Source organism: Cetorhinus maximus, chromosome 11 (genome assembly GCF_964194155.1).
Source record: "Cetorhinus maximus chromosome 11, sCetMax3.hap1.1, whole genome shotgun sequence".
Classification (NCBI taxonomy): domain Eukaryota; kingdom Metazoa; phylum Chordata; class Chondrichthyes; order Lamniformes; family Cetorhinidae; genus Cetorhinus; species Cetorhinus maximus.
The window spans coordinates 7,148,576-7,169,595 of NC_135889.1; the positions used below are offsets into that span (position 1 = coordinate 7,148,576).

At 50.0% G+C, this 21,020-nt stretch overlaps 1 protein-coding gene across 4 annotated transcripts in view; it reads right to left on the bottom strand.

Moving 5' to 3' along the window:
- The window catches only part of LOC144686357 (hyccin 2), a 67,930-nt gene that overhangs the window by 34,455 nt on the left and 12,455 nt on the right, over positions 1–21,020 (bottom strand). For all 4 annotated transcript variants that reach the window (XR_013577910.1, XM_078551444.1, XM_078551443.1 and 1 more), the window contains exons 2-4: positions 7,301–7,376; positions 4,658–4,759; positions 3,464–3,643 (exon numbers count right to left, since the gene is read on the bottom strand). Coding sequence is in view for 3 of the 4 variants with exons in the window: in XM_078551444.1 (XP_078407570.1) it covers positions 3,464–3,643; positions 4,658–4,759; positions 7,301–7,351 (333 nt within the window). In the remaining variant the exon portion in view is untranslated. The remainder of the gene's footprint in view (positions 1–3,463; positions 3,644–4,657; positions 4,760–7,300; positions 7,377–21,020) is intronic.

Here is a 21,020-nt window from a genome sequence, read left to right on the forward strand (position 1 = left end):
AATTGAATTGACTCAAGACTGGCATCTGTGATGCTGGGGACCTCAGGAGGAGACCGAGATGGATCATCCACTTGGCACTTCTGGTTGAAGATCGTGGCGAATGCTTCAGCCTTATCTTTTCACTGATGTGCTGGGCTCCTCCGTCATTGAGGATGGGGATATTTGTGGAGCCTCCTCCTCCAGTGTGTTGTTTAATTGTCCACCACCATTCACGAATGGGTGTGACAGGACTGCAGAGCTTAGATCTGACCTGTTGGTTGTGGAATCACTTAGCTCTGTCTATCAGTTGCTGCTTCTGCTGTTTGGCATGAAGAAGTCCTGTGTTGTAGCTTTACCAGGTTGACACCTCATTTTTAGGTATGCTTGGTGCTGCTCCTGGCTTGCCCTCCTGCACTCTTCATTGAACCAGGGTTAATCCCCTGGCTTGGTGGTAATGGTAGAGTGGGGGATATGCTGGGCCATGAGGTTACAGATTGTGGTCGAGTACAATTCTGCTGTAGCTGATGGTTCACAGCACCTTATGATTGCCCAATCTTGAGTTGCTAGATCTGTTCGAAATCTATCCCATTTAGCACAGTGATAGAGCCACACAACACGATGGAGGGTATCCTCAATGTGAAGATGAGACTTAGTTTCCACAAGGACTGTGCAGTGCTCAATGCACCTACCAATGCTGTCTTGGACAGATGCATCTGTGGCAGGCAGGTTGGTGAGGATAAGGTCAAGTATGTTTTTTCACTCTTGTTGGTTCCCTCGCCCACTGCCGCAGACCCAGTCTAGCAGCTATGTCCCTTAGGGCTCGGCCAGCTCGGTCTGTGGTGCTACTGAGCCATTCTGGGTGATGGACATTGAAGTACCCCACCCAGAGTACATCTGTGCCCTGGCCACCCTCTGTACTTCCTGCAAGTGGTGTTCAACATGGAGGAGCCCTGATTCATCAGCTGAGCGGAGGGTGGTGGTACGTGGTAATCAGCAGGAGGTTTCTCGCCCATTTTTGAGCTGATGCCATGAGGCTTCTTGGGGGTTGATGCTGAGGACTCCCAGGACACTTCCCTCCTGACTGTATACCACTGTGCCACCACCTCTGCTGCTATGTGCAGCTGGTAGGACAGACCCAGGGATGGTGATATTATCTGTAAGGTATGACTCTGTGAGTGAGACTAGGTCAGGCTATGGCTTGACTATCTGAGAGACAGCTCTCCCAATGTTGGCACAAGCCCCCAGAAGTTAGTAAGGAGGACAGGGTCGACAGGGCTGTGTTTGCCATTGTCGTTTCCAGTGCCTAAGTCAATGCTGGGCGGTCCGTCCGGTTTCATTCCTTTTTTATTAACTTTGCAGCGGTTTGCTACAACTGAGGGCATTTATGAGTCAACCACATTACCGCGGATCATGTAGGCCAGGGTGAGCAGATTTCCTTCCCTAAAGGGGATTAGAGAACCAACAATGATTTCATGGCCATCATTAAACTTTTAATTCCAGATTTTTTATTGCATTCAAATTTCACCATCCGAGAGGGTGGGATTAGAACCCGGGTCCCCATGGCGTTACCTTGGGTCTCTGGATTACCAGTCCAATGGCAATACCGCTACGCCACTGCCTCCCCTGCAGCTACAGGGCAATGTATGTACACTGACAGTATACCCTGTTAACACTGGCACTACAGACACTACTGTACACTGATAGTATACCCTGTTCACACAGATGCTACAGGGCACTACTGTACACTGAGTGTATACCCTGTTAACCTTGGAGCTACAGAACACTGTACTGTACACTGACAGTATACCATAATATCACTGCAACTACAGGAATACTGTATGTACCCCTGTGAACAGTGCAGCTACAGGACAATGTATGCATACTGACAGTATACTCTGTTAACAATGGAGCCAAAGGCTACTGTAATGTTCAGACTGTGGAAGTGTGAGGCCTGTGTTTCCCTTGGTAAGTAGATGACAGATGGCTGTATGCTGACCCATGAAGGAGAGAGATGAGTTGAAGTGCAAGAGCAGGGAAACGAGACCCCCATAAATATCTCTCACTAACCAGGTGTGGCCAAAGCATCCGAAAGTGGGAATTGCTCATTCATGACTGGAGCTTGTGGCTATTCAGCTTCCCCTCTTGGACAAGGGGTAAGAATCTGATCAATGCTGGTCATAGCTGAACTACTCACAGCAGCCGAGGCATTCCTCACACTGAGTCACAGGTCCTGATAAAAGGGATGAGACCAGAAACCCCACATAAAATGCCTGAACAGCAGCAAAATTATAACTGTGCCTTGTTAAAGCTTGCCCTGAGAGCGGGCAGTGGCCGTTCATTCAGTGCTGCCGCTGGGGAGGTGACATTCTATTAATATTTAATGATATTAATTATTCAAGTGCGCAACAGTTGTGTGCATTGTGTTTGCAAATTTTCAGATATCATATTGTACACATTGTGCAGTTTGCCAATTGTGGAGAATGATTTATGGGGTGTGTTGCAATATTTTCAGTGGCACTTGCATGAATTGTGACAATGTGCGTTCTGTTCGTTATCGAGCAGTGTGCTTGGTAAAAGGTGACACATTCTGTATCTGAGTTCCTGGCCCACAGTTGCCAGGCCTGGCTGTTCCTACAGTGACTCGAACTGATGAGGGAAGCTTTAGCCCTTCAATACGCTCCTTGTGCAGCTTCCAGCTTAGTTTTCCCCATGGGCCTCAGGCTGTTCCTTGCCCTGTCGGCGAGAGCGAGGGAGAAAGAGGCGGGGGGGGGGGCTAGGACAGGGGTTTCTACAAGTAACTCACCACCTGACTCCCCAAATCCTGTTCACCATTTATGAGGCACAAGTCAGGAGTGTGATGGAATACTCCCCACTTGCCTGGATGAGTGCAGCTCCCACAACACTCAAGAAGCTTGACACCATCCAGGACAAAGCTGCCCCGCTTGATTGGCATCCCATCCACAAATATTCACTCCCTCCATCACCGACGCACAGTAACAGCAGTGTGTACCATCTACAAGATGCACTGCAGCAACTCACCAAGGCTCCTTTGACAGCATCTTCCAAACCCACGACCTCTAACAGCTAGAAAGACAAGGGCAGCAGACATATGGGAACACCACTACCTGGAAGTTCCCCTTCAAGCCACTCACCATCCTGACATGGAAATATATTGGCCGTTCCTTCACTGTCACTGGGTCAAAATCCTGGAGTTCCCTCCCTAACAGCACTGTGGGTGTACCTACACCACATGGACTGCAGCGGTTCAAGAAGGCAGCTCACCACCACCTTCTCAAGGGGCAATTAGGGATGGGCAATAAATGCTGGCCCAGCCAGCGACACCCACACCCCATGAAAGAATTTTTTAAAAACTGAAAAATAAGAAAGAGCAAATCTAACATTCTGAACGTCAGCTCTCTCATTGAAGCCCGTCTCTCTGGTTCATAGGCACGCCTGGAGACAGACAGAAGGACACACTGCTTACCAGATTGTAGATCCCCAGTAGCAGGGCTTCAATGCAGCCATTGCTCTGTCTTTCCCTGCTTGCCGTGATGCACAGATATCCCCAGATCAACTCGGGCAGAAACTGCAGAGTGAACCTCTTCAACCTCACCTCCGAGCTGCGGTACAGTTCAAACAGCTGGTGACAGACAGGTTCCAGTAACTATGGAGACAAAGCAACAGGGCAAAGTTAGAAACAGGAAAGATCACAACAGTTTTGCAGGTAGCAATACACTAAGTGGAGGATGTGACAATGTGCTGGGTCTGATTGCTCTCGCTGCTTTGTGTTTAGGCCCTGACTCTACATTGAAGGTTCCCCCTACTCCCTGGCACATGACGTAAGTGGTATAACCATGTCCATCAAACACTCCAGATGATGGACTTTGTTTATTCTTTCATGGGGTGTGGGTGTCACTGGCAAGGCCAGCATTTGTTGCCCATCCCTAATTGCCCTTGAGCTAAGTGGCTTGCTAGGCCATTTCAGAGGGCAGTTAAGGGTCAACCACGTTGCTGTGGGTCTGGAGTCACATGTAGGCCAGACCGGGTAAGGAGGGCGGATTTCCTTCCCTAAAGGGACATTAGTGAGTCAGCTGTGTCTTTACGACAAGTGATGATAATTCTAACGGTCATCGTCACTGAGACGAGTTTATTAGCTGAATTTAAATTCCACCAGTGGTGGTGTCCCGAGGGCATTGACCTGGGCCTCTGGATTACTAGTCCAGGGACATGATCAGTGGGCCATTGTCCCCCGCTTTACAGGACGAACAACGCATAAGCATCCCCGCCTGTGAAGTAAATCAAAATACCCCAAATTTCCCATGCAAACTTTGCAACCTCCAATGTAATGGGTCTCCATTATATCAGCCACACCTGACTCTGCTGCAAATCAGGTTAACCAGGCATGCTGGAATCGTGAATTAATTCATTCCTTTTCAAAACTTAATGAGCTCCCTATCACCAAATAAAAGCCCGAAAATCAGAAATGAAAATCAACGTAAGCCGGATAACTGCAGGAAGATACAGCGCACAGAGCCAGGGAACCTGCAGTGTGACACCTCACCAGCCGGAATCCCTGTGGCAGTCAGCAGATGTCAGGATCCACATCTCCTGTAGACGTTACAGATTGAGAGCTTCAGCTCCCTGGGCTGACAGGGGACACTTGCTGCAGGAGACTTACCTCATTGTTGGGGTCCTGGATGACTTTGTAGAGAGCCGGGACTATAGTTGTCTTCTGGTGGAGGGTTGCTGCATAACAGGATATCTGATTTTCAGGTAAAGTCTGCAAAGGACAAGGGGAGAAAAGGAGAGGTTACAAAGTCTATCAAAGTCTTAAGGTCGAGGCAGGGTGAAGACAGACAGTGCTGAGCCCCCACTCAGGACCATCTCGGACAGCTGCAGGAGAAGGGGCCGCGTCTAATCGCGCGCGCGTGTGTGTGGTGGGGTGGGGGTGGAGGAAGGTTGGGGGTGGGGTGTGCATGGATGTGGGTGTCTCATACGTGCATCTGATTGTGTGTATGTGAGTGTCTGCGTGTGTCTCTGTGTGGGTGGGTGTGTCTGAGAGTGTGTGTGGGTGAGTGGGTGCATGTGCCTGTATGTGCGTGTCTGTGTGTGTTCGTGCATGCGTGGGACCATGCATGCATGCGTGTAGGGGTGTGCGGGGCCTGTGTTCGAGTGTGTGTGCGGGGCTGTGTTCGAGTGCGTGTGCGGGGCCTGTGTTCGAGTGTGTGTGCGGGGCTGTGTTCGAGTGCGTGCGTGCGGGGGCTGTGTTCGAGTGTGTGTGCGGGGCTGTGTTCGAGTGTGTGTGTGGGGGCTGTGTTCGAGTGCGTGTGTGTGCGGGCTGTGTTCGAGTGCGTGTGTGTGTGCGGGGGCTGTGTTCGAGTGTGTGTGTGTTCGAGTGTGTGTGTGTGTGGGGGCTGTGTTCGAGTGTGTGTGTGTGCGGGGGCTGTTTTCGAGTGTGTCTGTGCGAGGGCTGTGTTCGAGTGTGTGTGTGCGGGGCTGTGTTCGAGTGTGTGTGTGCGGGGCTGTGTTCGAGTGTGCGTGTGCGGGGCTGTGTTCGAGTGTGTGCGTGTGCGGGGCTGTGTTCGAGTGTGTGCGTGTGCGGGGCTGTGTTCGAGTGTGTGTGTGTGTGGGGGCTGTGTTCGAGTGTGTGTGTGTGCGGGGGCTGTGTTCGAGTGTGTCTGTGCGAGGGCTGTGTTCGAGTGTGTGTGTGCGGGGCTGTGTTCGAGTGTGTGTGTGCGGGGCTGTGTTCGAGTGTGTGTGTGCGGGCTGTGTTCGAGTGCGTGTGTGTGTGCGGGGGCTGTGTTCGAGCGTGTGTGTGTTCGAGTGTGTGTGTGTGTGGGGGCTGTGTTCGAGTGTGTGTGTGTGCGGGGGCTGTTTTCGAGTGTGTCTGTGCGAGGGCTGTGTTCGAGTGTGTGTGTGCGGGGCTGTGTTCGAGTGTGTGTGTGCGGGGCTGTGTTCGAGTGTGCGTGTGCGGGGCTGTGTTCGAGTGTGTGCGTGTGCGGGGCTGTGTTCGAGTGTGTGCGTGTGCGGGGCTGCGTTCGAGTGTGTGCGTGTGCGGGGCTGCGTTCGAGTGTGTGCGTGTGCGGGGCTGCGTTCGAGTGTGTGCGTGTGCGGGGCTGCGTTCGAGTGTGTGCGTGTGCGGGGCTGCGTTCGAGTGTGTGCGTGTGCAGGGCTGCGTTCGAGTGTGTGCGTGTGCGGGGCTGCGTTCGAGTGTGTGCGTGTGCGGGGCTGTATTTGAGTGTGTGTGTGTGTGCGAGGGCTGTGTTCGAATGTGTGTGCGAGGGCTGTGTTCGAATGTGTGTGCGAGGGCTGTGTTCGAGTGTGCGTGCGCGGGGCTGTGTTCGAGTGTGCGTGCGCGGGGCTGTGTTCGCGTGTGCGTGCGCGGGGCTGTGTTCGAGTGTGCGTGCGCGGGGCTGTGTTCGAGTGTGCGTGCGCGGGGCTGTGTTCGAGTGTGCGTGCGCGGGGCTGTGTTCGAGTGTGCGTGCGCGGGGCTGTGTTCGAGTGTGCGTGCGCGGGGCTGTGTTCGAGTGTGCGTGTGCGGGGCTGTGTTCGAGTGCGTGTGTGTGCGGGGCTGTGTTCGAGTGCGTGTGTGTGCGGGGCTGTGTTCGAGTGTGCGTGTGCGGGGCTGTGTTCGAGTGTGCGTGTGCGGGGCTGTGTTCGAGTGCGTGTGTGTGCGGGGCTGTGTTCGAGTGTGCGTGTGCGGGGCTGTGTTCGAGTGTGCGTGCGCGGGGCTGTGTTCGAGTGTGCGTGCGCGGGGCTGTGTTCGAGTGTGCGTGTGCGGGGCTACGTTCGAGTGTGCGTGTGCGGGGCTACGTTCGAGTGCGTGCGTGTGGGGGCTGTGTTCGAGTGCGTGCGTGCGTGTGCGGGGCTGTGTTCGAGTGCGTGCGTGTGGGGGCTGTGTTCGAGTGCGTGCGTGTGCGGGGCTACGTTCGAGTGCGTGCGTGTGGGGGCTGTGTTCGAGTGCGTGCGTGTGCGGGGCTGTGTTCAAGTGCATGCGTGTGTGGGGCTGTGTTCATGTTCATGTGCGGGCTATGCTTGAGTGCGTGCGTGTGTGTGGGGGAGGGGGGGTTGTGTGTTTGGGGGGTGGGTGTGGGGGCGGGCCTGTGTGTCTTGGTCGGTGTGATTCCACGTGACCTCTGGTGTTGATCCAGGAGCAGCTGAGATCATTGCAGATGCCTGAGCACATCCTGTCAGAGCTGTGCCCAATGGGAACAGGCTGTCCTGATAAGTATTCCAGTTCACCGGAGAGAACTCCCTGGCACAGCTTGGACAAACAGGGAACGGCCTAGGCCTGCTCCAGGCACATTTACAGTGATGTTACCTTGAACTGGGAGAGCCAATCCTCCACCGCGCCTATGTCAGAGTCCAGCATTTTCCCACTGCTCCGTCTGAGGTACCTGGGAAGGAAACAGAGACTTCAACCTTACAATTTTCAGCAGCTCCACGTTACACACATCAATAAAAACTAGAGCAACGCAGACAGTAGAAACGAAGTTAGGTGGCACAGTAAATAGCGTCGACGAGCATAGGGAGTTGCCAAGAGATAGTGATAGATTGAGTAAGTGAGCAACACTGTGGGAGATAGAGTTTAACATGGGGAAGTGTACAGTCATCCGCTTGGACCTAAGAAAGATCAGACTCTCTTTAAATGGTGAGAAGCCAGGAACTGGGGTTAAACAAGAGAGATCGAGAGGCTGAGGCACAGAAATCACAAAGTTCCAGTGGACAGGTAGTAAAAGGGTTAGTGGAATGCTAACCTTCACCTTAAAAGGGTGCAAGTTGTGTTCCAATTATGAAACTCTGGCCAAACCCCAGGTGGAGTAAATGCGCTCAGTTCTGGGGCAGCGCACCTTAGGAAGGGTCGACCGACCTTGGAGGCGGCACAGTGCAGATTCATCAGAATGATCCCGTGGCTAAAAGACTTAAATTAGGAGAACAGTTTGCATGGACTAGACTTGTATTTCTTGAGTGTAGAGGATTAAAGGGTGAACTGATTGAAGTGTTTAAGATGATTAAAGGGTGGAGAGAGAGAGAGAGAGAGAGCGAGAGAGAAACTGTTTCCTCTGCGGTGGAGGGGGGTGGTGGTGTGGGTGTGTGGGTGGGTGTCCAGAACAATGGGGCAGAGCCTACACACACAAGCCAGGACTTTCAGGGACGATGTCAGGAAGCACTTCTTCACCCAAGAGGTAGTATAAATCTGGAACTTTCAAAAGACACACTGATAGGCTATGAGGCAAATATATTAAGGGATATAGAACGAAGATGGGTAAATGGATTTAAGATACAGATCAGCCATGATCTCATTAAACAGCAGTATAGGCTCGAAGGGCTGAATGTCCTCCTCCTGTTCTCATGTTTTTACAAGGTTTGCCAGCTGGGTGGCTATAATCACCAAAGGTAGGGAAAGATAATCAAACACTGCCAAAATCATCTACCGTGACTGTCCCTGCTTCCAATTTGGTCACCCCCCTCACTGGTTTTATTTCCCCAGTGAGAGTCAGTGTGTGTGGAACCTGTACCGCAGTGAGAGTCAGTGTGTGTGGGACATGCACCCCAGTGAGAGTCAGCGCGTGTGGGACCCATACCCCAGTGAGAGTCAGTGTGTGTGGGACATGCACCCCAGTGAGAGTCAGTGTGTGGGGGGAACCCGTGCCTCAGTGAGAGTCAGTGTGTGTGGAACCCATACCCCAGTGAGAGTCAGTGTGTGTGGAACCCGTGCCCCAGTGAGAGTCAGTGAGTGTGGAACCCGTACCTCAGTGAGAGTCAGTGTGTGGGGAACCCATACCCCAGTGAGAGTCAGTGTGTGTGTGGAACCCGTGCCTCAGTGAGAGTCAGTGTGTGTGGAACCCATACCCCAGTGAGAGCCAGTGTGTGTGTGACCCATACTGCAGTGAGAGCCAGTGTGTGTGTGACCCGTACCCCAGTGAGAGCCAGTGTATGTGTGACCCATACCACAGTGAGAGTCAGTGTGTGTGGGACCCGTACCCCAGTGAGAGTCAGTGTGTGTGGGACCCATACCCCAGTGAGAGTCAGTGTGTGTAGAACCCGTGCCCCAGTGAGAGTCAGTGTGTGCGGGACCCACGCCCCAGTGAGAGTCAGTGTGTGCGGGACCCACGCCCCAGTGAGAGTCAGTGTGTGGGGGACCCGTACCCCAGTGAGAGTCAGCGTGTGTGGGACCCGAACCCCAGTGAGAGTCACTGTATGTGGGACCCATACCCCAGTGAGAGTCACTGTATGTGGGACCCATACCCCAGTGAGAGCCAGTGTGTGTGGGACCCGTGCCTCAGTGAGAGTCAGTGTGTGTGGGACCCATACCCCACTGAGAGCCAGTGTGTGTGGGACCCATACCCCAGTGAGAGCCAGTGTGTATGGGGAACCCGTACCCCATTGAGAGTCAGTGTGTTGGACCAGTACCCCATTGAAAATCCCGGTGACTACAAACATAAGGATGAAAATGGAGGGAACAGGTGAAGGTGGTGGGGAAGTTAATGTCTGGTCTTGAAAATTAATTCCACACAGAACAAGAATAGCCAATCCAACAATCAAACGCCCTGACAATGAACTGGTTTGGGATCATTTGCTGTACAGCATAATTAACACCAGCGTGTGCAGTCAGTCACTGTACAGAGTGCTCAACAAGGCAACACATTGCCCTTGACCTTTCACTGCACCTTCTGTTCCTCTTTCTCATAAATGGTGCCCTCCAGATATCTTTATACTCAATACACATCCTGGACATAAGCAGTACGGCAGAAAGGAAAGCTACTGTCACATTCTGTATACCGGATAATACCATAAATGATAGTGAACAATACTGTAAAACATTTAGGCTGATCTTCCTTATGCTGCTTAGAACTAATTGAAGATCTACTTATGATAATTAGGTGGTAACTATGTTATGAATGAGAGGTTTACAACAGGGTTATCTTTTCAGCTGTCTCTTTAATTCAAGGTAAAATGGGGATAACGAAGAGGACCAAGTGGCCTGCTATAAGTTCTGCCCGACAACAAACCTGTGTGGCTTGGTTATCATGATGGCCAGGGTGTTGGAGAGACAGAGAGAGGGGAGAGGGGAGTGGTGGGGAGGCAGAGAGAGAAGGAAAGCAGCAGCCTACATGAGCAGTAGGGGAAAACTGTGCTCTGTTAGCTACCAGGCAGAATGATGGTGGTAGTTTGCCCTTTGGTTGAGGAGATGGAACCAGCAGGAACTTAAGGACTCTGAAAGATTTGTCCTGGCATAGATGGGGAAAGGAATCACTGGAGTGAGCCATGCTGCTGGAGGTCACTTCAAGATTTCTCTGAAGACTGGGAAAGGACCCGCATGGTTACTGGACATCACGACTCAGCAAAACGGGGAAAAGTGAGCTAATTGGAAACAGAGTAATCTTACACTGGGTCCAGTAAAGACTAAACCTGTCGAGAACATGATATAATGTATAAATGTGGTGTGGGGTTATTGGTATGTTAAGAAACTAATAAGGGTTATTTATCTCTTCTGTAGTTTAGTCTATTAGTTGCCTACTAAGTAATGTTTAGTCAATGTTACTTCTGGTTTGATTGTTTGTTACAGTAAAAGTCTTAAAACTTGAAATCTTATTGTGCGATTCCTTCAAGTTGGTAACTGGGAATTCAAATATCTTTTAAAAAGTTATCGGTCCCTACAGGGATTGTAACAACGGCCCTGTGCGCTAATTATACTGGGATCTATCAGACAGCAGGGGAAATTTCAGTCTGACAATCAGTGACTGGCTTTTCCTCTCTGCCTGAGTAAGAAAATGTGATCTTTGGACTGTAGCCAGATTAGCTTTTTTATACTGGTTTTCCAATTCAACCTCGAGCACCAACTCCGTTACACTTTGTAAAAATTACATTCAGCCAACCTCATGTCTGATAGTGCCGGGGCTGATAGTTGGGCTCAGAGTCCTCAAGAAAATGTACTTGAGAGAGACAGGGTATCAGGAGAAATGTACTCTTGCACTACACTGGTACAAAATCTGTTAAAAGCAAGTGACTCAGAGAGTTCAAGATAAGTTACAAGAGCAATGCTCAAGCAGTTAATTAATGTCCCCGATCCCCATGACACCCAATGTCCTTGAAACACACAGACGCGCGCATACAACACACAAAGTTATTCTCTTCACAACATGCACTGTTGGCATAAGCCGAGTGTTTGTTTCCCCAACAGTGTTGCACCTGACAGCGGTCAGGAGAGCTGCTGCCAATGATCAGGGAAGCATGACTAGAGTGGCAACGCTACTGGACTCGTAATCCAGAGGTCCAGACTAATGCTCACAAGGCACAGAATCACATTACGGTTCCAACACACAAAAGGGGGCCATTCGGCCCATTGTGTCTGCACCAGCTCTCCGAATGAGCAACTCACTTAGTGCCATTCTCCCCATGACCTTGCACATTCTTCCTTTGCAGATGATCCAATTCCCTCTTGAATACCTCGATTGAACCTGCCTCCACCCACACTCTCAGGCAGCGCATTCCAGATCCTAACCACTCGCTGCGTGGAAAAGATTTTGAGAGTTCAAATCCCCCCCACGGTAGCTGGGTGGAATTTAAATTCAATGAATTAATAAATCTGGAATATAAAGCTGGTCTCAGTGATGGTGACTCTGAAACTATTACCGATTGTTGTAAAAACCGATCTGGTTCACTAATGTGTGTAAGGAACATATCTTTTTATTTCTGTTGGACTGTTGTAAAGAACATTTTTAAAAATGTTGTGTTTGACTGTGGGCTAGAATTACAATGGCTGCAGGTTGAAAGACATGTCCACTGGAACAGGGTGAGAGATATATACAATGTTGCAGTCCTGGAACAGGGTGTGCCATGAAAGACAGGATATGCCGGAAAGGAGTCCTGGACCAAGGGAGCTGCCTGACAACAGCATTTTTTTTGGCTCCTGGCCAGGTGACCAAGGTTTTGTGTGAAGAGCAGGCCAGCATAATGCAGGGCAGCTCCTGGCCGGCAAAGAGAAAACAACTAAAATCTCTTTTCCCCAAATCTCTATAATCTGCTCTCTCTCTGAGGAAACCCCTGTAAAAAGGTAAAGGGAAAAACCACCGCTAGAGACATTGAAAAGCAAGTTATCAACCAATGAACTAAATACTGAAAGTGCTGGAAGACCACCTTAAGTCATCAACAAGAACTGAAAGGAATTTGGAAGATATCGATCAAAGTCAACCCATTGAATCCTGTACTCTGGAATTGGTGCTATTGGACTGTTTTATCCCACCCTTAAAATCCATGTTTTGTGTGTCTTATGTGTCATGTGTGTATATATATAGGGATTTAAGAAGGAGGTAGAGTTTAAGTTATGTTGTTAGAAGTTAGCAGTTCATATTTCTTTCTTTTGCCACTAGGTAAAGGCAGTTTGCTCAATAAACAGTTATTTACTTATTAAGTTTACAAACCTGGTGCTCGTATTCTGTTAACCTAAATTAAACAGTTGGGTAGAATTGGGGCAATCTGGTGGTTTGGTCAAACATTTCACATTTGTCGTGGCTTGGGTTTACCAGACTGATTCCTGGGATGGCGGGACTGACATATGAGGAGAGATTGAGTCGGTTAGGATTATATTCGCTGGAGTTCAGGAGAATGAGGGGGGATCTCACAGTGGGGCTTGACATTACAGAGTGATATCCCCAGTGAGTCGTGATATGTCCTTTAGGGGAGGAAATCTGCCGTCCTTACCTGGTCTGGCCTACATGTGACTCCAGGCCCATAGCAAGGTGGTTGACTCTTAACTGCCCTCTGAAATGACCTAGCAAGCCACCCAGTTGTATCAAACCGTTACAGAAAAAAGTGCTGTGGGTGTAACTACGCCACACAGTCTGTAGCGGTTCAAGGAGGTGGCTCCCCACCAACTTCTCAAGGGCGTTGCTCGCATTCTGCGAAGGAATGTTAAGAAAAAACTCCACAAATTGCAATGTTAACTGACAAAACCTGCTGCAGAGTCTGTCTTCAGCGAGAGGATTCGAGTACAGGAGCAGGGATGTCTTGCTGCAATTATACAGGGCCTTGGTGAGACCACACCTGGAATATTGTGTGCAGTTTTGGTCTCCTTATCTGAGGAAGGATGTTCTTGCCATAGAGGGAGTGCAGCGAAGGTTTACCAGATTGATTTCCTGGGATGGCGGGACTGACATACGAAGGGAGATTGAGTCGGTTAGGATTATAGTCGCTGGATTTCAGAAGAACGAAGGGGGATCTCTTAGAAACCTATAAAATTCTAACAGGACTAAACAGGGTAGATGTAGGAAGGATGTTCCCAATGGTGGGGGAGTCCAGAACCAGGGGTCACAGTCTGAGGATATGGGATAGACCATTTAGGACTGAGATGAGGAGAAATTTCTTCACCCAGAGAGTGGTGAGCCTGTGGAATTCACTACCACAGAAAGTAGTTGAGGCCAAAACATTGTATGTTTTCAAGAAGGAGTTAGATATAGCTCTTGGGGCGAAAGGGATCAAAGGGTATGAGAAAGAGAGAGAAAGAGGGAGCAGGCTATTGAGTTGGATGATCAGCCATGATCATGATGAATGGCGCAGCAGGCTTGAAGGACCAAATGGCCTACTCCTGCTCTTAGTTTCTATGTTTAGGTAGCGAGCACCCTTCAAAGACAAAACTTAAACTTATTCTGGTTTAAGCTAAGCCATTTTTAAAGTGATATTGAGAATTAAGGACCAGGTTATTATTTTCTTTTAATCCCTTCTGATTTATTATTTATTGATGCACAATTTTACATCCTGCAATAAACTTGAGGTTATTTTTAGCCTGCGTTATGCATGCTGGCAGCATTTTGTTTTAAATGGTCTGAAGTCTATTTATAACATCAATAGTTGAAGGGTTCATTGCCTGTGGAAGATGATGGCTGCACTGAACTTCAGCCAAAAACACTGGGTGGGAGCCCAGGTTATAAATGCCTCCTGAGACAGTCCAAACAGAAGGTTAGGCAGTTCTAATGTGCAGCAGCCAGTCAGTAATAGGGGGCTGGTAGAACATCGCCGTACACAGATTACATGTGGGAAAACAGAGGCTGCTAAGATGCACTAAACGGAGGTTAAGGATTGTATAGATCAAATATCAGGAACAGAGGAGAAACTGGCACCAATTCCCTTATAGAGGTTTCTCTCATTGGCATTGTAGGCAGACATCTTGAGTCAGCTAATCTCAGGCAGGGTGTGGGCAACAATTGGCCCCCATATCCCAGAATGAGGGGGGGGGGGTGGGGGTGCGGATGCCTAGTCACTGCCCTGCTGGAAGGGACTCTTGTCGGCTTGGAGGAGAACAGTTTCAGTGGTGACACCACTCATAAAACAGCTCTCTGCCATTCAGCCGGGGGGCTCAAAGATGGCAGCGGCATCCGGTCCCACCAAGAGTTAGCGCCTTCAGGGAAGGATTGAGGTCGTGGAGTCATTTATGCCACAGAAGGAGGCCATTCGGCCCATTGAGTCCATGCCGGCTCTCTGTAGAGCAATAAAATCAGTCCCATTTCCTCCCCCCTGCTATCCTTGTAGCCCTGAGTTTATTTCTGTCAACAGCCCATTCAATTCCCTCTTGAAATCACCACGTCTCCACAGCCCCCACCCACATGAGCAGTGAGTTCTGGCTTATTACCACTCGCTGTGCAAAAAAGTTCTTCCTCACATTGCCCGCTGCATCTCTTGCCCAAAACCTTAAATCTGGGTCCCCTAAGCCTTGTACCATCAACTAATGGGAGCAGCTTTATCTTATTGAAACCTCTTCTAATTTTGTCCACCTCTCATCTAATCTCCCCATAACCTCCTTTGCTCCAAGGAGAACAACCCCAGCTTCTCCAACCTAACCCTGTGGCTAAAATCCCTCATCCCTGGAACCGTTCTGGGGAATCTCCTCCGCACCTTCTCAAGGACACTCACATCCTTCTTAAAAAGATAGAGAGGGATTTTGTGTTTCTTTTCATTTGTCCACACGGCGCTTTTGAAACCTTTCCCCAAGGGAAACAAATTATATAAAACGAGAAATCTTAAAAACGCAGGCAAGAAACACAGGGAGACCTCAGCTATACAGCCTGGAAACACTAACTCACTCACCCCCAAACCCCTAACAAAAAAAAAATCTATCCTTAAATTGAATACCTAGTCTGGAGATTCTGCTTTGTTCCCTCCACCCCTGATATACTGACTGGACGTTGCGCAAATGGTCATTCAAGGGCAAACAAGACAGAACCCAATCCACACATGGTTCAGTTTCTAATCCACCCTGTGCTGTAGCAATGCCATCTAACATTCCAACACAATACAGATGCAGAAATCATTGCAGGTGGCGGCACAGCTTGAGGGAGCAGTTAATAAAATGTATAGGGTTCTAGACACAAACAAAAATTGCTGGAAAAACTCAGCAGATCTGGCAGCATCTGCGGAGAGAAAGACAGAGTTAATGCTTCGAGTCCGTGTGACTCTTCTTCAGAACCCAGTATCCCTAGGCTTTATAAATAGGGAGCAGAGAGTACAAAAGCAAGGTGGCTGTGACAAACCTGTATAAAACACTGGCTCGGCCCCAACTGGAGTATTGCGACCAGTTCTGGGCACCACACTATAGGAAGGGTGTGAAGGCTTTAGAGAGGGTGCAGAAAAGATTCATGAGAATGGTCCCAGGGATGGGGAACTTCAGTTCTGTGGATAGGTTGGAGAAGTTGGGACCATTTTCCTTGAAGGAGAGGAGAAGGCTGAGAGGAGATTTGATAGAGGTGTTCAAAATCATGAAGGGTCAGGACTGAGTAGACAAGGAGACACTTCTCACTCAGGCACAGATTTAAGGTAATTGGCAAAAGAAGCAATGGAGAGACGAGGAGAAATTTTTTCACACAGCGAGTGGTTAGGATCTGGAATGCACTGCCTGAGGGTGCATGGTGGAGGCAGGTATAATCGGGGTATTCAAGAGGGAATGGGATCATTATGGAGAAAGGAAGAACGTGCAGGGTTACAGGGGAGAGTGGCACTAGGTAAACTGCTCATTCGTAGAGCCAGTGCAGGCACGATGGGCTGAATGGCCTCCTCCTGTGCTGTGACAAGACAATGCGCATCAAGATCAGAGTGCCACCTTCAGCTGCAGGGCAGAATAGGGGGGAATCAGAAGCCCCACTGACTGGGTGAGGCTGGTGGAGTGGAGAGGGCACTGAGAGATCCAAACGCAGGTCTGGCAAAAAGGCAGGGAGAGGGTAAGGAGGAAACTGGGGGCAAATCTCTAGGGGTTCTCAGGATGCATAAGAAACTTCAAAGCGCAGCTGGCTCCCTCACCACAAGAATGAATCGGTGCAACTCTACAAGTGAGCAGGCCAGCACAATGCTGGGATTGGGTAACAGAAGCACAGACCAGGAATGTGTAGGTAGTAACAGGCTATACTGTGCCTATGGGAGTGACCTCTGCTGCAGCCTCACTGCATGAAGCCCTGACTGGGAGTCAATGAATCACCTTCAAGGTACAGCGAAGGGAACACAGAGTGCAACCAAGAGCTAAACAAATTATTAAATACACAGCAGCATATGGTCACCCCCGGAAGACACAGATGGTGCACTGCAAATGGAAAAAAAAAATGGTTGGACAGATATCAGGACACAACTTACAAAGTGTCAAAAAACAGTCCAGATACTTGTGTGTACTGCACACACAGGGTTACACACTCACACAGGACTGCAGACACACATATGCACAGAGGACTCCAGATGGAGGCACACAGGAAGACACACCGACACACACACACCACAATGTCTTCACACACACACTACAATGTCTTCACACACACACTACAATGTCTTCACACACACACACACACACACACACACACCAGATTACAAATCCCCATACACAGACACACGCCAGATCACAAACCCCCATACACAGACACACGCCAGATCACAAACCCCCATACACAGACACATGCCGGATCACCAACCACTCCATACACACACACACACACACACACACACACTGGATCACCAACCACTCCATACACACACACACACCAGATCACAAACCACCCCCATACACACACACACAGGATCACAAACCACCCCATACACACACAGACACACACAGGATCATAAACCACCCCATACACACACACACAGGATCACAAACCACCCCATACACACAAACACACACAGGATCACAAACCACCCCATACACACACACAGGATCACAAACCACCCCATACACACACACACACACAGGATCACAAACCACCCCATACACACACACACAGGATCACAAACCACCCCATACACACAAACACAGACACACAGATCACAAACCACCCCATACACACAGATCACAAACCACCCCATACACACACGCACACACACACAGACAAGATCACAAACCACCCCATACACACACACACACACACACACAGGATCACAAACCACCCCATACACACAAACACAGACACACAGGATCACAAACCACCACATACACACAAACACAGACACACACAGGATCACAAACCACCCCATACACACACAGGATCACAAACCACCCCATACACACACACACACCGGATCACAAACCCCCTCATACACACACACACCCGCACACTGGATCGCAAACCCCCCATACACTCACACACCGGATCACAAACCCCCCCCATATACACACACGCACACTGGATCAAAACCCCCCCGATACACATACACACAGGATCACAGTCCCCACACACACAAAGGATCACAAATCCCCACATACACAGACACACAGGACCAGAAACCACCCATACACACACACACCGGATCACAACACCCCCACCCCATACACACACACTCACTGGATCACAAACCCACTCCCACACACACACCGGAACACAAACCCCCCATACACACACAGGATCACAAACCCCCCACACACCGGATCACAAATCCCCCCATACACACACACACCGGATCACAACCCCCCAACCACCACCCCCACCCCCCACACACACACACACACACACACACACAGGATCACAAACCACCCCAGACACACACACACACAGGATCACAAACCACCCCATACACACACACACACACACACACAGGATCACAAACCACCCCCATACACACACACAGGATCACAAACCACCCCATACACACAAACACACAGGATCACAAACCACCCCATACACACAAACACACAGGATCACAAACCACCCCCATACACACACACACACACACACAGGATCACAAACCACCCCACACACACACACAGACACAGGATCACAAACCACCCCATACACACACACACACACACACACACAGGATCACAAACCACCCCATACACACACACACACCGGATCACAAACCACCCCATACACACACACACAGACACAGGATCACAAACCACCCCATACACACACACACACACACACACACAAGATCACAAACCACCCCATACACACACACACACACACACACACAGACACAGGATCACAAACCACCCCATTCATACACACACACAGGATCACAAACCACCCCATACACACACACAGGATCACAAACCACCCCATACACACACACACACAGGATCACAAACCACCCCATACACACAAACACGGACACACAGATCACAAACCACCCCATACACACAACCACAGACACACAGGATCACAAACCACCCCCTTACACACACAGACACAGACACAGGATCACAAACCATCCCATACACACACACACAGGATCACAAACCACCCCATACACACAAACACACACACAGACAGGATCACAAACCACCCCATACACACACACCAGATCACAAACCACCCCATACACACACACACCGGATCACAAACCCCCTCATACACACACACACCCGCACACCGGATCGCAAACCCCCCATACACTCACACACCGGATCACAAACCCCCCCATATACACACACGCACACTGGATCAAACCCCCCCCATACACATACACACAGGATCACAATCCCCACACACACAAAGGATCACAAATCCCCACATACACAGACACACAGGACCAGAAACCACCCCATACACACACACACCGGATCACAACCCCCCATCCCCCCCCCCCCCCCCCCCCACCGCCCCAACACACACACACACACACACACATACACACAGGATCACAAACCACCCCATACACACACACACACAGGATCACAAACCACCCCATACACACAAACACACACACACAGGATCACAAACCACCCCATACACACACACCAGATCACAAACCACCCCATACACACACACACACAGACACAGGATCACAAACCACCCCATACACACACACACACACACAAGATCACAAACCACCCCATACACACACACAGACACAGGATCACAAACCACCCCATTCATACACACACACAGGATCACAAACCACCCCCATACACACACACAGGATCACAAACCACCCCCATACACACACACACACAGGATCACAAACCACCCCATACGCACACAGACACACACAGGATCATAAACCACCCCATACACACACACACAGGATCACAAACCACCCCATACACACAAACACACACAGGATCACAAACCACCCCATACACACACACACACAGGATCACAAACCACCCCATACACACACACACACAGGATCACAAACCACCCCATACACACACACACAGGATCACAAACCACCCCATACACACAAACACAGACACACAGATCACAAACCACCCCATACACACAGATCACAAACCACCCCATACACACACGCACACACACACAGACAAGATCACAAACCACCCCATACACACACACACACACAGGATCACAAACCACCCCATACACACAAACACAGACACACAGGATCACAAACCACCACATACACACAAACACAGACACACACAGGATCACAAACCACCCCATACACACACAGGATCACAAACCACCCCATACACACACACACACCGGATCACAAACCCCCTCATACACACACACACCCGCACAACGGATCGCAAACCCCCCATACACTCACACACCGGATCACAAACCCCCCCCCATATACACACACGCACACTGGATCAAAACCCCCCCCATACACATACACACAGGATCACAATCCCCACACACACAAAGGATCACAAATCCCCACATACACAGACACACAGGACCAGAAACCACCCCATACACACACACACCGGATCACAACACCCCCACCCCATACACACACACTCACTGGATCACAAACCCACTCCCACACACACACCGGAACACAAACCCCCCATACACACACAGGATCACAAACCCCCCACACACCGGATCACAAATCCCCCCATACACACACACACACAGGATCACAAACCACCCCATACACACACACACACAGGATCACAAACCACCCCATACACACACACACACACACACACACAGGATCACAAACCACCCCCATACACACACACAGGATCACAAACCACCCCATACACACAAACACACAGCATCACAAACCACGCCATACACACAAACACACAGGATCACAAACCACCCCCATACACACACACACACACACACAGGATCACAAACCACCCCACACACACACACAGACACAGGATCACAAACCACCCCATATACACACACAGACACACAGGATCACAAACCACCCCATACACACACACACACCGGATCACAAACCACCCCATACACACACACACACAGACACAGGATCACAAACCACCCCATACACACACACACACACACACACACACACAAGATCACAAACCACCCCATACACACACACACACACACACACACACACAGACACAGGATCACAAACCACCCCATTCATACACACACACAGGATCACAAACCACCCCATACACACACACAGGATCACAAACCACCCCATACACACACACACACAGGATCACAAACCACCCCATACACACAAACACAGACACACAGATCACAAACCACCCCATACACACAACCACAGACACACAGGATCACAAACCACCCCCTTACACACACAGACACAGACACAGGATCACAAACCATCCCATACACACACACACAGGATCACAAACCACCCCATAC